The sequence below is a fragment of the Leuciscus leuciscus genome (genome assembly GCF_965113295.1).
Source record: "Leuciscus leuciscus genome assembly, chromosome: 4".
Classification (NCBI taxonomy): domain Eukaryota; kingdom Metazoa; phylum Chordata; class Actinopteri; order Cypriniformes; family Leuciscidae; genus Leuciscus; species Leuciscus leuciscus.
In genome coordinates, this window is record NC_138728.1 from 47326804 (window position 1) to 47344222 (window position 17419).

The 17419-nt window shown below is 41.2% G+C and overlaps 1 protein-coding gene across 1 annotated transcript; it reads right to left on the reverse strand.

Moving 5' to 3' along the window:
• Window positions 1-5201: 5201 nt before the first annotated feature.
• Window positions 5202-7185, reverse strand: LOC309498040 (uncharacterized protein). The gene is made up of 2 exons (XM_082168516.1): window positions 7129-7185; window positions 5202-6777 (listed from the first exon to the last, which is right to left on the reverse strand). The coding sequence occupies exon 2, from the start codon at window positions 6178-6180 to the stop codon at window positions 5260-5262; it is 921 nt and encodes a 306-aa protein (XP_082024642.1). The 5' UTR covers window positions 6181-6777; window positions 7129-7185; the 3' UTR covers window positions 5202-5259.
• Between the last annotated feature and the right edge of the window lie 10234 nt (window positions 7186-17419).

Here is a 17419-nt window from a genome sequence, read left to right on the forward strand (position 1 = left end):
CGAATACTTCTCACACAGACACGTGAGATATGTCTTTATGAAGCTTGAAATCTCTTCTTTTAAATGAAGTAATTTATATAAAAAACAAATGTTTTCAACTCATGTAATCCGTTTGAAAGCAAGGAGAGGTACCGTTTTTCCTTCTGCCTCATTATCTCTATAATGAGTTGAGGCCGCCCCGCCCCCGGCGCTATTCAAATGGTAAATAGTTTAGGTGATCTAGTATGCATTGCATACGCCCCCCGATCAATGCCATAAAAACACAGTTTCTTCATCAGACTTAGGGCGCTTTCACACTGGCAGTTTAGTGCGGACCGGGGCACGGTTTGCATGAAAAATCGCTAATGTGAACGCTGTCATCGGACCCGGGTGCGCACTAGAGTACCGAACCCGGGACTACCTGGAGGAGGTGGTCTGAGCTCGGTTGCTCCCGAACCGTGGCGTGGTTCGCGTTAATGTGCAAGCAACACGGACTCGGGTGCGCGCTTGTTCAGGAAGTATAGTATCCCGCGCATGCGTATCACTGTCGATATCATTGTTTCCTCACACACGACAACCATGAGTGGCAGGGGAACGTTGTGGGACACTGAAGAGGTGAGGTGCCTCATTCAAATTTGGGAAGAACAAACCATACAATAACCATACATAAAAACCATACATAAAAAAAAAATCTTCTGCGAGCAGCAGAAACACGGCGTCCCCTGGATATGTGCTGAATTACACCATGTAATGAACATAAACGTAGTTGTCTCTCACTATGTTGTGCATAATAGCACCAAAAAAACAGACAAATTACAGCTATGCTCAGTCTAGTTGTATTCTTCATGCGTTTTCCGTGTGCGTTTGCGATGACGTAAGATCACTGCAAACGCACCTGGGTTCGATACAACTAATTGAGTGTGAAACCAGACCAACGCTGCGGGGGGCGCCGGGAACTAGCGCACTCGGGTTCGGACCGCAGCAAACGAACCCAGTGGAAAAACGCCCTTACTGATAGTTCATCGCGTTTTGAGTATGGCACGCTTCTCCAGTAAAGACGCCCTTCAGATGATTCTGGACAGCGAGGAAGTTTTTTCCTGAGAGGAAGATTGTAACTCAGACTACGAACGGCAGCATTTTGAAGAGCGAATTCCGCCGAGGACACAATTTCGGAGTAAGTTTTACTTAAAAGTCTTTTGTCTTTTATTTTTCGTGTTCGCATTTATGAGGAAAAAACAATATTACGTGACAGTTCTCCATTATGGACGCGAGCGATCTGAAAGCGCACTAAAAGACTTTCAAACTTTCACAGAGACCTCAAAACAGAAACTACAAATCCTTTCTTTAAAGCACAAGTTCGGTATTTTACACTTAAAGCCCTGTTTACAGATCGTATCTGATGAAATAGAACGGTTAAGATTAAAATTTGGACACGAGAATTTTAGGTTTATTTCGCTTCTGTGTATTCAATGAAATGCCCGTGGTTTGCTTGCAATTGGCAAAGGTGCATTATCGCCACCAACTGGGCTGGAGTGTCTATTATTCAAGCTCTCAACGGAAGAATCACGGGTGTGACGCGTTTGGCAAAAAAGGTCCACAAAAGCGAAATAAACCTAAAATTCTCGGGACAGGAGCATGTGTCCAAATTTTAATCTTAACTGTTCTATTTCATCAGATACGATCTGTAAACAGGGCTTTAAGTGTAAAATACCGAACTTGTCCTTTAAAACGAATTTCGTTTTGTATCAATTGTATCTTAATTTTAATAATTTTTTCATTAACAAATTTCCTGGATTTAAACTAAATATAGGCTAGCAATCACAACATAAGGTGCTTGAACTGGAGATCATCATTAACCAGACCGTAGCCTACTCGCCTCACATGTCAAGTCAAGTCAAGTCAAGTTTATTTGTATAGCGCTTTTCACAATACAGATTGCATCAAAGCAGCTTCACAGTATTAAATTAAAATAATACAACAAAGTTTGTTTCAAGAGGAATTTATTGATTGATAAAATTAAATTAAATATCCCCAAAATATCCCCAACTGAGCAAGCCAAAGGCAACAGTGGCAAGGAACCGAAAAACTCCATCAAGTGACCTAATGGTGTCCTAAAACTCCATCAGGTGCCTTAATGGAGAAAAAAAAAACCTTGGGAGAACCCAGGCTCAGTCGGGGGCCAGTTCTCCTCTGGCATTGGATAGAGGCCGGATTGTAGTTTGAACTGTAGGATTATATGAATGCCTGGCTGAAGAGATGCGACTTTAATCTAGTTTTAAACTGGGAGAGCGAGTCTGAGCAACGAACAGTATCAGGAAGACTATTCCAGAGTTTTGGAGCCAAATGTGAAAATGCTCTCCCTCCTTTGGTGGTTCTGGATATCCTAGGTATGACCAAAAGCCTTGAATTTAGTGATCTCAAAGAGCGCGATGGATTATAGGGCGATAGAAGATCCGTTAAATAGACTGGAGCTAAGCCGTTTAGGGCTTTATAAGTCAGTAGCAATACCTTGTAATTAATACGGAACTTTATAGGTAACCAATGCAGTGATGATAAAATCGGTGTTATATGATCATATTTTCTTGATCTCGTAAGAACTCTAGCGGCGGCATTTTGGACTAACTGTAGCTTGTTTATTGAGGATGCAGGACAACCAGCTAATAAAGCATTACAGTAATCCAGTCTCGAGGTCATGAATGCATGAACTAACTTTTCTGCATCAGAAACTGATAGCATATTACGTAGCTTAGCAATGTTTCTAAGGTGGAAAAAGGCTGTTTTTGTAACATAAGAAATATGATTTTCAAAAGACAGGTTGCAATCGAGTATAACACCCAGGTCTTTTACTGTAGAGGATAAAGTAACAGGACATCCTATGATGTTAAAGTTGTATTGTGCGAGGTTTTGTGGGCGGTTTTTTGAACCGATAAGTATTACCTCTGTCTTGTCTGGATTTAATAAAAGAAAATTACGCGTCATCCAATCTTTTATATCTTTAACACACTCTGTCAATTTGGAAAATGTAGCGTTTTCATCCGGCCGTGATGAAATATATATTTGAGTGTCATCAGCATAACAATGGAAACTAATTCCATGTTTCCTTATAATATTTCCAAGTGGCATCATATATATTGAAAATAACAGGGGGCCTAATACAGATCCCTGCGGCACTCCATAGTTTACTGGAGTTATGATCGATTTTTCTCCATTTAAATAGACAAAATGGTAGCGGTCAGATAGGTATGATTTGAACCAGCTTAGTGCTTGTCCTTGAACACCAGTATAATTTTGTAGTCGATCTAAGAGTATTGTGTGATCTATAGTATCGAACGCAGCACTAAGATCAAGTAAAACTAGTATTGAGATACAGCCTTGGTCAGAAGCTAAAAGTAAATCATTTGTGATTTTAACGAGCGCAGTTTCAGTGCTATGATGCGGTCTGAATCCAGACTGAAACTTTTCATAGATATCATTTTGTTGCAAGAAAGAGCCCAGTTGAGCGGACACCACTTTTTCTAATATTTTAGACATAAATGGAAGATTTGAAATGGGTCTATAATTTGCTAGATTATTATGATCTAATTGTGGTTTCTTAATGAGAGGTTTTATAACTGCCAGTTTAAATGTTCTTGGAACATGACCTAAAGATAAAGACGAGTTAATAATATTGAGGAGAGGCTCTTCCACTACAGATAACACTTCTTTCAGTAGTTTAGTTGGTATAGGATCTAATAAACATGTTGTTGTTTTAGATGAAGTGATAAGTTTATTTAACTCTTTTTGTTCTATAGTTGTAAAGCACTGTAATTGTTCTTTCGGGGTGATAATTGAAGCTGAATTGTAAGGCGCGATTGAAGATTGAACGTTTATAATTGTGGTTCTGATGCTTTCTATTTTCTCAGTGAAGTAGTTCATGAAATCATTACTACTGAACTGTAACGGGATATTTTGTTCGGGTGACGTCTGTTTATTTGTTAGTCTAGCCACGGTGTTAAATAGAAACCTTGGATTGTTTTGGTTGTTTTCTATTAGTTTGCGGAGGTGCTCAGCCCTGGCAGCTTTTAGGGCCTTTTTATAACGTGACATACTGTCTTTCCACGCGATTCTAAAGACCTCTAAATTAGTTTGTTTCCATTTACGCTCTAAAATACGGGTTTCTCTCTTTAAAACATGCGTAGTATTGTTATACCATGGTGCTTTATTTTTCTCTCTGACCTTTTTTAATTTAATAGGTGCAACCACATCCAATGTTCTAGAGAGAATGGTGCTCATAGTGCTAGTTAGTTCTTCTAGTTCATCTGTTTGTTTGGGTTCAGGCAGCAGCTGAGACAGATTAGATAAGCAATTTGAGAAATTATCTATGGTGGATGGGAGGATTGTTCTGCCTGGTTGATAACGCGACGCCGCATGACATATTACAGCAGTACGTAATATGCAAGTTACCATGTAGTGATCAGTGACTTCATCACTTTGTGGAATGATATCTATATCGGTTGGATCGGTTCCGTGTGATATAATTAAATCGAGTGTATGATTAAGACGATGAGTTGGTCCGGTGACGTTTTGCTTGACCCCAAATGAATTTAATAAATCTGTAAACGCAGCTCCTAACGCATCATTTGGATTATCTACGTGTATGTTAAAATCTCCAACAATTAATGCTTTATCGACATTGACTAATAGGTCTGAGAGAAAATCTGCAAACTCTTTTAGGAAATCAGCGTAAGGCCCTGGCGGTCTATATACGGTAGCCAAGGCTAGAGATAATAGGGATGTTTTTCTAACATCTAAGAGCGTAACATTTAGTACAAGTACTTCAAATGAAATAAACTTATAACCCGTTTTCTGAGTAACATTTAGAATATCTTTATAAATGGTTGCAACACCTCCGCCACGGCCAATCAGACGGGGCTCATGCTTATAACAGTATCCAGGAGGAGTAGACTCATTAATACCGAAATAATCATTTGGTTTAAGCCAGGTTTCAGTAAGGCAAAGTACATCGAAGCTATTATCTGTGACTATTTCATTTACAATAACTGCCTTAGGTGTGAGTGATCTAATGTTTAGAAGACCTAGCTTTAGAAATAGTTTTTGTTTACTAATAGCAACATTTTCTGTTTTAATAACAATTAGATTTTTCCTAGATCCTGCATTAGATTTATTATTTGATCTCACTAAACGAGGAATAGACACGGTTTCTATGCAATGTTCTACACTAGTATTTATATCAGTTGAATTGGTGCAGCAGAGACTATGATTTGGACTTTTGGTTACTAGTCAAAGGGTATTTAACATTTTGGAGATGTTATCTGACAGAAGATCCGCTCCGAATCTGCTTGGGTGTAAGCCATCAGCACGGAAAAGCCTAGGACGCTCCCAAAACAGATTCCAATTATTTACAAAGAGCAGTTTCTGCTCATTGCACCATGACATTAACCATTCATTTAGCGCAAATAATCTGCTGAATTTTTCATGCCCTAGTCGGTACGTGGGAAGCGGTCCTGACACAATGATCGTTGTTTCAGGCGATGTGCTGCGTACCGTATCGATTAGATTCCTGAAGTCTTTCTTCAGAATCTCCGTCTGGCGCAGCCTGATGTCGTTCACTCCCGCGTGCAGGACCACAGTTCCGACGCGCTCGTCACCGTTCAGGATCTCGGGAACGCGAGCAGCGATTTCAGAAACACGAGCACCAGGGAAGCAGTGACTTTGCACCTTACTTGTACCTAACGTAGCGTGTACGTGCCGAACGATGGAATCGCCGATGATCACAGCATCGCGTTCTGTTTCGCGTAGAGGGGAGAAGCGGTTTTGTGTCGATAACTCGAAAACCGGGAGGGTCGGAGAAAGTCTTGGTCTAAACCTGACTCGCGTCTTCCGCTGCGGAACCACCCAGGCTTCGTGGTGGCGTGTTGGAGCCGGAGTGAACGAGACCATGGCTGATTGCGACCGATGCTGAGGAACGCACGGAGTAGACGCGGTCGGAGTCAGCGGGTTAGTAACGTTAAACACTGATTTGTGTGCGTCGGCGCGTGATGTTTCAAGAGCCAAACACCGGTCTCTCAGCTCGGCCTGTCTCAATAAAAGGTTGTGGATCTGTTTCTCAACAGCTTCCAGCTCAGACTGCAGTGCGTGAAGCTCAAATGTGTCCTCACCTGCACCAAGCGGTAGACTACTTACATCTGATATATTCGCCATTTTAACAGATGGACAGTGAGTTAGCAACGAAGCTACCAGTGATGCTATCAATATTAATACTAATTTATATTATAAGTTTGTTTGTAAATGAGTGTGGAGAAGACGCGTTCAGCCGTGATCCACGGACGTAACCTTTAAGAGTATGCAGCGTTGGATCACTAATAGGCTTGAGACGCGTCTGCTCAACAGTCCGCGTTGTAACTATGAGGTTTTTTAGTGGTAGGGGTGTAGAGTAGACGCACGATAGGCGAAAAAAAAGTGTTTGTTTATAAGTGAGTGTGGAGAAGACTCGTTCAGCCGTGATCCACGGACGTAACCTTTAAGAGTATGCAGCGTTGGATCACTAATAGGCTTGAGACGCGTCTGCTCAACAGTCCGCGTTGTAACAATGAGGTTTGAGCAGTAGTGCTTCTCAGTGAGGAAGAGTAGAAAATGTTCGTTGTAAGCGGGTTTAAAGAGAAAAATCAAGAATTATAAATCAAATCGATAGAGCTCCAAAAACAACAACGCATTCAGACGCAACGCATGATAATGACAGGACAAGACATTATTCACCGTGTTTGTTGAGTGTTTCTTATTCACCTGAGCTTTTATGAACTCAAAGGCGCGAGAGAAAATAAATAAATAAAAATAGCTGAGCGCAAGGGTGGCGCGTTAACAGGCTAGCGAATTACTAGCGTGTTATGCGTCAGGGTTGGGTAAGCTGTATTTAGTAGTAATATAAACAACTAGAAATTGTAGTAAATGATGGTTCAAAACAAGGAAATACGAGGCTAAGACGGAGCTTACAGCTCCGAAGCAAACACACTCACAGCAGGCAGCGAGAAAAATCAAGAATTATAAATCAAATCGATAGAGCTCCAAAAACAACAACGCATTCAGACGCGACGCATGATAATAACAGGACAAGACATTACTCACCGTGTTTGTTGAGTGATTCTTACTCACCTGAGCTTTTATGAACTCAAAGGCGCGAGCGCGCGAGAGACAAATAAATAAATAAAAATAGCTGAGCGCACGGGTGGCGCGTTAGCAGGCTAGCGAATTACTACCGTGTTGTGCTAGTAGCAACGGAAGCCAGCGATGTTGGGCAAGCCGTATTTAGTAGTAGTATAAACAACTAGAAATTGTAGTAAATTCTGGTTCAAAACAAGGAAATACGAGACTAAGACGTATTAGACTAATTTTTTAGACTAACATGTCTAAAAAATGTGAAATATATTTACAGAAAGCTGGTTCTAAATCAGAATCAGAATCAGAAAGAGCTTTATTGCCAAGTGTGCTTGCACCCACAAGGAATTTTTCTTGGTACTGAAGCTTCCAGTGCACATATACAAATACAAATACAACAAGAAACATAGTAATACAAATTCTAAGAATAAAATATATTAAAAAGAAATAAAAATAGTATAAAAAGTAAAAAAAGGGGTCACAGTTGGGTTTAGTCTGAATAAACATTTACAGATTATGAACATATTTACAGTATTTTGAGAAGTATGAATAATATAAATATAAATATCACCTGAGTTAGAGAATATTACACTAGACAGTGGGAGTCTAGTGCATGTTACAGATTATGAACATATTTACAGTATTTTGAGTAGTATGAATAATATAAATATAAATATCACCTGAGTTAAGAGAATATTGCACTAGACAGTGGGAGTATTGCACTTGCAGGCATATGCCTTGGGGGGCATGTTAAGTGTTCAGAAGGGAAATGGCCTGTGGAAAGAAACTGTTCCTGTGCCTGGATGTTCTTGTGGCCAGTGATCTGTGTCGCCGTCCTGACGGTAACAGTTCAAACAGGGGGTGACCAGGGTGAGTGGAGTCTGTGATGATTTTACCTGCTCTCTTCCTCACTCTGGAAGAGTACAGGTCCTGGAGGGTTGGCAGGGGGGCACCAATAATCCTCTCTGCTGTCCGGACTGTCCGTTGTAGTCTCCTGATGTCCGATTTGGTAGCTGAACCAAACCAGACAGTGATGGAAGTGCTTAAAACAGACTCAATGACGGCTGAGTAGAACTGGATCAGCAGCTCCTGTGGCAGATTGAACTTCTTCAGCTGGCGAAGGAAGTACAGTCTCTGCTGGGCCTTTTTCACAATGGAGTCAATGTGATTTGCCCACTTCAGGTCCTGAGAGATGGTAGAGCCCAGGAACCTGAATGACTCCACTGCTTCCACAGTGCTGTTCATGATGGTGAGAGGGGGGAGTGCTGGGGATTTTCTCCTGAAATCCACAATCATCTCCACTGTTTTGAGCGTGTTCAGCTCAAGGTTGTTATAGCTGCACCAGACAGCCAGCTGTTCAACCCCCAGTCTGTAAGCAGACTCGTCACCATTTTGGATGAGACCGATGACGGTGGTGTCGTCTGCAAATTTCAGGAGCTTGACAGAGGGGTCTTTAGAAGTGCAGTCATTAGTGTACAGGGAGAAGAGCAGTGGGGAGAGAACGCACCCTTGGGGGGCGCCAGTGCTGATGGTGAGGGTCCCTGATGTGAGCTTCCCCAGTCTCACTCGCTGCTGCCGGTCGGTCAGGAAGCTGGAGATCCACTGACAGATTGAGGATGGCATGGAGAGCTGAGTCAGTTTGGCTGTGAGAAGATCAGGGATGATGGTATTGAAGGCCGAACTGAAGTCCACAAATAAGATCCGTGCATAAGTCCCAGGTCTGTCAAGATGTTGCAGGATATAGTGCAGTCCCATGTTGACTGCATCATCCACAGACCTGTTTGCTCTGTAAGCAAACTGAAAGGGATCCAGAAGGGGTCCAGTGATGTCCTTCAGATAGGCCAACACCAGTCTTTCAAACGACTTCATGACCACAGACGTGAGAGCGACAGGTCTGTAGTCATTAAGTCCAGTGATTTTAGGTTTTTTGGGAACCGGAATGATAGTGGAGCGTTTGAAGCAGCAGGGAACTTCACACTGCTCCAATGATCTGTTGAAGATCTGCGTGAAGACTGGGGCCAGTTGGTCAGCGCAGGCTTTTAGACAAGCAGATGAGATGCCGTCTGGGCCTGAAGCTTTCCTAGTCTTCTGTTTTTTGAAGACTCGGCTCACGTCCTCCACACAGACCTTAAGCTCAGGTTGGATGGCAGAAGGGGGGAGGAGAGGGGTTGCAGGAGGTGATGGTGGATGTGTGAAGTGCACATCAGAGCGGGTGTGAGGTGTGAGTCTGGGCTTCTCAAACCTGCAATAGAATGCATTGAGAGTGTCAGCCAGTTGTTGATTCTCCACAGATCGGGGGGATGGTGATTTGTAGTTGGTGATGTTCCTCAGGCCTCTCCAGACTGATGCCGGGTCGTTGGCTGAAAACTGGTTTTTCAGCTTTTCAGAGTAGCTTCTTTTAGCAACTCTGATCTCCTTTGTCAGTCTGTTTCTGGCCTGGTTATACAAGATTTTATCCCCACTTCTGTAAGCATCCTCTTTGGCATAACGAAGCTGTTTGAGTTTCCCAGTAAACCATGGTTTATCATTAGTGAATGATAAGAATGTCCTGGTAGGAATGCATGTATCCTCACAGAAACTGATATATGATGTTACAGTATCTGTGAGCTCATCCAGATCGGTGGCTGCAGCTTCAAAAACAGTCCAATCAGTGCAATCGAAGCAGGCCTGTAGATCCTGCTCTGCTTCGTTGGTCCATCTTTTTACAGTCCTTATTACAGGTTTAGCTGATTTCAGTTTCTGCCTGTAGGTCGGTATAAGATGCACCAAACAATGATCAGAGAGCCCCAAAGCTGCCCGTGGGACGGAGTGATACGCATTCTTTATCGTGGTGTAACAGTGGTCCAATATATTACTGTCTCTGGTAGGACATGTAACATGCTGTCTGTATTTTGGCAGTTCACGGGAGAGATTTGCTTTGTTAAAATCCCCAAGAATGATTAAAAGAGAGTCTGGGTACCTTTGTTCCATTTCAGCTATATGTTCAGCCAGCTGTTGTATCGCCGCGCTCACACACGCGTCTGGAGGAATGTAAACATTCGCGAGAATGAATGAGGAAAACTCCCGCGGCGAGTAGAAAGGTTTACAGTTTATGAAATGTGCCTCTAAATTAGGAGAGCACATCTTCTTCAGTGTTGTTACATCTGAACACCAACTTTCGTTAATGTAGAAACACAATCCACCACCTCTCGTTTTCCCCGTTAGTTCCGCGATGCGATCCGCTCGGAACAGCTGAAAGCCCGGCAGATGTAGTGCGTTGTCCGGTATGGCTTCACTCAGCCAGGTTTCAGTGAAGCACAGAGCAGCGGAGTTTAAAAAATCCTTGTTAGTGCGGGTGAGGAGAAGAAGTTCGTCCATTTTGTTAGGAAGAGATCGGAGATTCGCAAGATGAATACTGGGGAGTGCAGTGCGGAGGCCGCGCTCGCGGAGTTTAACCAGCGCGCCAGCGCGCTTCCCGCGTTTGCGTCTGACCGCGCGTTTGAACAACACCGCTGCCCCTCCGACGAGAATGTCCAGTAAAACGTCTGAGTAATCAAAATCTGTAAAAAAGTTGTCTGGTGTGTGTTTCCTAATGTCCAGTAGTTCGTCTTTGGTGAAACTGATAGGAAAAGAATGACTAAACGCAGAACAAACCAACAAAAACAACACAATAACTGGAGAGCTCCACACCGAGGCAGCCATCCGCGGCACCATCTTGGATTTAAAATCATCCAAACAAAACCATCCAAAACAAAAAACTATGTAGCCTAATAAATGTGCATTTCTCTGGTGCGTTCACTAGCCTACTGCGAAGATCGCGAGTCAATAGCCTATCGTCAACTTCATCTTTGCCAGAAGTTAAATTTAAATTGCGTGTGTGAATGAATGATGATGTTTTAGCAAACTGTATTGCTATACTGAGATGAGTAAAAATCGACTGAAATATGTTGAAATAAAATGTAGGCTATTTGTATAAGCAACGTATTAAACTGCAAATTAACAATATACCCTAATATTTCATGAAAACAACGTTACAGTCAGGTGAAATATGAAAGACAACATCTTGTTGACTAGATTTGGGTACAGTTTTTACTGTAGAATATACTGCCACGTCAAATAAGCTTTTGTTTAGCAATTTCTATATCTATTTTTGTCAAAAATAAAGTCATCAACTAAGATGTTAGCTGTTCCAATGTTGACTATATTCAAACTAATGAATACATAGATAAAATGTAGGCCTATAATAATTTTTTTTTACAAAGAAAGAGTACACTTGAAATATTGTTGAAATTGTAATTATTGTTGTAATTGTAACCTTTTTAATAAAATAGCAAAACATATTTACAAGATAGATGTAAGCAAAATCTTAAATGGTCAATATAAGTCTTCTTCTAAATATATCTTTTGTCCTTGCATTGTGGCTCAGTCAGTGTCACACCTGAGTGAATGGCTCATCATTATGCAGAGTGGGTGGGACATTGTATTCTAAGGTGTAAACCACTCCTCGTTCACGCCCCCTCGCATATTGGCTTTCCAAGCAAAACCTGTTTTTCATCAATTTAAATCAATGTATGGTTTTATGTGAACGATAAAGCAAGACTATTTTCACATAATTTTGAAGAAAAAACTCTAGGTGAGGACATCCATTAGTCAAAAGTCTTATTGACACATATTTACTATGTGTTTTGTGGCCTTATTTCAGAAATTTTAGTTTTTAGTTTTTTCAATAACCATGCATAAACATTATTCTCTCATAAATGAAAACATGTACATACACGTGGCTCACATATTATGGTAGCCCTGTTTGTGCTATATAGAGTGAATTTACACCTTTGCCATTAATATGTTTATATGCAAATGAAAAAAGCACAAATGTCAGGGCATGCCAGAACATCTCAAGGGCCCCAAAAATAGCCCAGACCCCAGAGGGTTAAACTGCTGATTCATTCGGGAACAAAGACAGTGACTTGCTGCCCCCTACTGGTGGTTTTAGTAAAATTTTTAAAGTCTTATTTCAGTTTTAATATTTCTATATTCAAACTCTATTTAAAACATTAACATAACATTGTTATCATGAATTTAAATGCATTTGCCACTTCTGAGCCTCATTAAACGGTCTGTAAATATAACTAAATGCCACCTTTTTGTTATATGCCACCTCTGCAGTGCAAAGATGAATTTTGTTGCTACTGATTTCTTTTGATTGGTAACTTATTCTTCCTGATTGCATCTTATTATTGTAACTCAGTTTATGAATTTGACATAAAAGATGACATTTAATAAGGTAAAAAAAAAAATGCCCCGGCAAGTCATTTTATAGTCAAATATCGCCTTATAATGGGAAGGTTAATTTGTCATTGATCAGAAGGTGCTCCTAAATTTTCGACTGTGCTCCTAAACTTTTTAAATGATAAAGAAATGTAAGCGTAGAGCCCTGCATGTTTTGGTGGTTGCTGAGTAACATCACGTGGTCATGCTGCCCTCTTCTATCTTGTGTTTTTCTCAGATGCAGTCCGCCGGAATGCCCTGACCAAAGATTCTACAGAAAAGGATATCCGATTGTTAAGTCTGACGTCACGCGTGACGTTTTGGGTCCAAGCGCTCCTCTCGTCCAGAAATAACAACGGTGGAACCTGTAAATTTATTTACGATCACGTCCTTCTTAGTGAGGCACCCTTGGCGGTCAAAAAGGGTTTAAATTCCTTTAACACCAACAGAGTGGTTAGTGTAGCTCATCACTCAGGTGGCATAATTAAGGGTAGAGTCCAGGCATCAATGAAAAAGAAGATTTACGAGGTTGAAGTGAGTTAGCTCGGGACACGGGACACAGCACTGCGGCATTGTAAAAACACTCAATAATAACCAAAACACTAGCGAAAGCGGTAGGTAGGTAGAGAGGACCTGGACTTTGGACCCGGAAAGAGTATTATCGGAGAGTGGTTACGTCACGACTTAACAACCGAATAGAGATCCTCATCACCAGGTGGCTGTGGCTAGCCTTTGATAGGGATGGTGGCCGAAGCCAAAGGGTGAACATGCAGACAATGTAGACAAAACTCAAAAACGCAGTGGGCCAGAAATAAATGTTTCAAAGTTAAAAATGTTGATATTGGAAAATAGTATTTGAACTCCTTGATTTTACATTAATGCTGTGATATTATTTCAATATCTGTTATTAAAAAGTGTGTGTGTGTGTATGCATGTGTTCATTTATACTATTTTTGTTAAATTACCAGAGGGGAGAGTGAAGTGTGGTCCAATAAAAAAATGCATTAAACATGAAACCTGTCTTCCTTGTGTAGTGGGATTGCCCCTTTAAGAATAGTCTGCGTGGCCCTTTTAAAAATCGCGCACGGATTGCATTAAGTGGGTGGGTACGTCAGGTAATCACGTAGCTATATAGATACAGGTGAGAGTTAGTTTCCTCATGACATTTGTACTGATGTGACCTGTTTGTGATCTTGTATCTCCTTCATTCCTCGGGAAAGGTAGGTTTTATTAAACTGGTGGCTCATAGACGGAAGGGAATTATAAATTTAGAATAAGGGTGTTCGTGGGAATTTAACTTAATTCACATGATTGATTAATGTGTTTGTTTGGCGTAATTTTAGATTAGTCGGGTGCGTCCTGGCATTGTTAGTGAGCATGTGTGAGTGAGTATCTTACACGTGAAAGGTAATATTATTTTTCCCTTACCCTGTTTGATTACAAATCTGAGAGGAGTGGGGAGGGAGAAGAAAGCAAACCAAAATGTCTATTTGTTTTTCAGAAGTTGCCAGCGGCTGCTTTGCTGCGGCTTAAATAGCGTTCCCAGTATGGGACGCGGGATGATTCATTGAATGCTCGCGATTGCATTGAACGTGTTCTATTGCCTGTACAACGCTCACGTTGGATGCGCTGTAAACCCGTGGTCTGTGATTCTGGCGCCACCTGGTGTTCGCTCACTTCGCTGGCGTAATTTCATTGATTTGTGTCTATTCGTGATCTGTGTATTTTGTTTAAGTGTGCGTGCAATATAATTGAATTGAAATTGTTTTGTTTGCTTTATTGTTGTATTATTATTATTATTAGTATTATTATTAGGTTTGTTAATTAATTAATCCATTTTGTTTATTTTGTTATTTTGGGTTGGTTGTATAATTTCTTTGTCTTGCTTTACATTGATACTGCTCCATTACAGAGCTGACTAATTGTGGTTTATTTGTTCTTTTTGACTTTGGTTTATTTGGTGAGTGCTGAGTGGGTTTAAATAATAATTGTATTTTTGGTTTTGGTTGGTTTGACGTGTTTGATTTTGTATTTTGTTTTATTATTTGAGCAGTGAAAGGTTTTATGCAAGGACATAACACCGAAGAAAGAAACCAACTTATTTAGTTTGTCTTTTTGTGAATTGTTCTTTTGTTAGTACATTTTTCTTTTTGTGTGTGTTTGGCCAGTGTATAGGTGGCCGGCCCATGTGAACCGACTAAAACGAAGCCCATTGGGCTGATTCATTCACAGTGATTAAATTGTTTTTATCATTGATGTTGAGCTCAATGTGTTTTTAGTAATTAATTGATAAATAAAATTGTAGTCTGTGGTTTTGTCTCTGCTCGTCCTTTTCATTTAGTTGAAAGCCTGTTTGGGGAGGCTTGAAAATTTGGGGTCTTGAGTACGGGCCTTATTAGTGTAAGCTGATCGAGTCATACGGTCACACTTGTGCTGTTTTATTTTCAGTTTATCTTGCATAAATAACGGCTGCTCAGCAATTTTAGTATGAACCTGACATGACTGGAAATCAATAAAGTTTAAGTAAGCCTAAACAAGGAACGGGATTGGAGGGGAGCTTTACGTCCTCTCACTCGGGGTTCCGCAATCGGGCCGCGTTAAAACCGAGCGCTCGGCCGAGTGTTTTATGGCGTGTTCACACCAAACACGAAGTGTATGTTCGCATCGCGTTACTCGCTCTAGATTACTCGCGGGATGTTTTTCTTGTTTTTCGCGTCACTCGCGAATAAAAACATCCCACGAAAAGGAGTGTGTCATCATGGTCAACAATAATTAGCTCCTCCATTTTCGACAACAGTGATAGTAACCGGACGTATCAATGAGCTCTTCGTTGATTGGCTTGCGCAACTAAGCGTCATGCGAATTTTCCGCTCGAGTTGAAATTTTTCAACTTGTGCGGAAGACGCGATTGAGGCGATTATCGAGCGTTCGCGGCAAACACGTCGCCCAATTCGCGTCATTCGCGTCTTTGCATTGACTTTGTATGTAATCTACTCGCGCAAATAATTGAATTCGCGTTTGGTGTGAACACGCCATTAGACTTAATCGGGCCACGTTAAAACTCGCAGAGCAATCAGACCTAGATTCATGCCGAGGATTGGCCGAGTGTTTTAGACTTAATCGGCTGAAGACTTTAGATTTCGGCCCGCACAATTTTTGCTAGCTGGGCACTCGCCATCTTTAAGATGAGAATAAATAGCAGAAAGTAAAACACTCAACTGAATCTCTGAGTGTGTTTCAGTCAGCTCTAGTTCAGTAGTTCAGTTCACTGGTAAGAGAGTCAGTCAGAGAGAGTTAATGGACTTAAATGACCCGATTAGACTAAAAGCATTATAACCGACAATATTTAGTTCTAATTTATATTTGGTATTTAATAACTTTTAAATGACATTTAATAGATTACACAAAAGTTGTCATTACACCTGTTTCTGTTTGTTCTCGTTGTATTTACACTGGTTGACCAGCTGGGGCCTGTTTCAGAGAGGAGGTTAAGTGAAAACTCTGAGTATGTTAACCCTGAAATGAGGGAAACTCTGAGTTTTCTGTTTCAGAATGGGAGGTATGTTAAACCTGAGGAAGCAGAGTAAGTCAAGCCTGTTTCTGAAAGAGAGGTAACTTAGGGCGCTTTCACACTGGCAGTTTAGTGCGGACCGGGGAACGGTTCGCATGAAAAATCGCAAATGTGAACGCTGTCATCGGACCCGGGTGCGCACTAGAGTACCGAACCCGAGACTACCTGGAGGAGGTGGTCTGAGCTCGGTTGCTCCCGAACCGTGGCGCGGTTCGCGTTAATGTGCAAGCAACACGGTCTCGGGTGCGCGCTTGTTCAGGAAGTATAGTATCCCGCGCATGCGTATCACTGTCGCATCAGTGAAAAATCTTCTGCGAGCAGCAGAAACACGGCGTCCCCTGGATATGTGCTGAATTACACCATGTAATGAACATAAACGTAGTTGTCTCTCACTATGTTGTGCATAATAGCACCAAAAAAACAGACAAATTACAGCTATGCTCAGTCGAGTTGTATTCTCCATGCGTTTTCCGTGTGCGTTTGCGATGACGTAAGATCACTGCAAACGTACCTGGGTTCGATACAACTAATTGAGTGTGAAACCAGACCAACGCTGCGGGGGGCGCCGGGAACGAGCGCACTCGGGTTCGGACCGCAGCAAACGAACCCAGTGGAAAAACGCCCTTATACTCCGAGTCAGTTACCATGGTAACTTACTCTGTGAACCTAACCTGGTCGGGAGCAGGTTTTCTTCGGTAAACCCAGAGTTTCTTTCGGTCTCCTCCCCTTTTTAAAGAGGAAGTGGTGTTTAAACACCTCATTCATTCTTTCAGTACATTTTTATTAATAAAATGAATCTTTTATTAATAAATAAAATATTGCTATTTTTACTGCTGTTTTTTTTATTTTATTTTTTATAAGATTAAGTCTATAAAACTCCTTAACTGGCAACTGAAAATACAGTAGTAGATTAGAGTTACATAATGTAGTTCTAAACAAATTCTACAGAATTAAACTGTGGCATTTACTGGAAATCACTGAACTGTGTTCATCTGTACACCAGAAGTTGATGGACCGTCCTCCTGCTGTTCTTCCACACTCTGGGGGCGGAGGGAGAGATAAGAATTTATACTTAGATTTAAACTTAGATTCTATAGGCTACTCCACATAAAAATGTGAAAAAATCTGAATGTGTAGATTGTTTGATGTGTAGACACATAATGTTAACATTACCTCTGTAGGCCTCTCTGTGGCAGCAGAAACTATTTATCCCCATCGTCCTGTGAAGATGAGCATTTGGTTGAGTACACTTTATAACACTATTTGTCATAATTTCTGGTGTATTGAGTAGGCGACTTACAACTGCCTGTGGTTCTGTTGGGACAGGAGGCTCCAAAAGACAGATATTACCATCAGAATCTGTTGGGACCAACAAAAATCCTAACCCAAAGTAAAATAAATGGAAATATCAAAAATAGCCTATATAAAAAATAACACATATGTAAACCTCTTACATTTTATGAAGGCCCT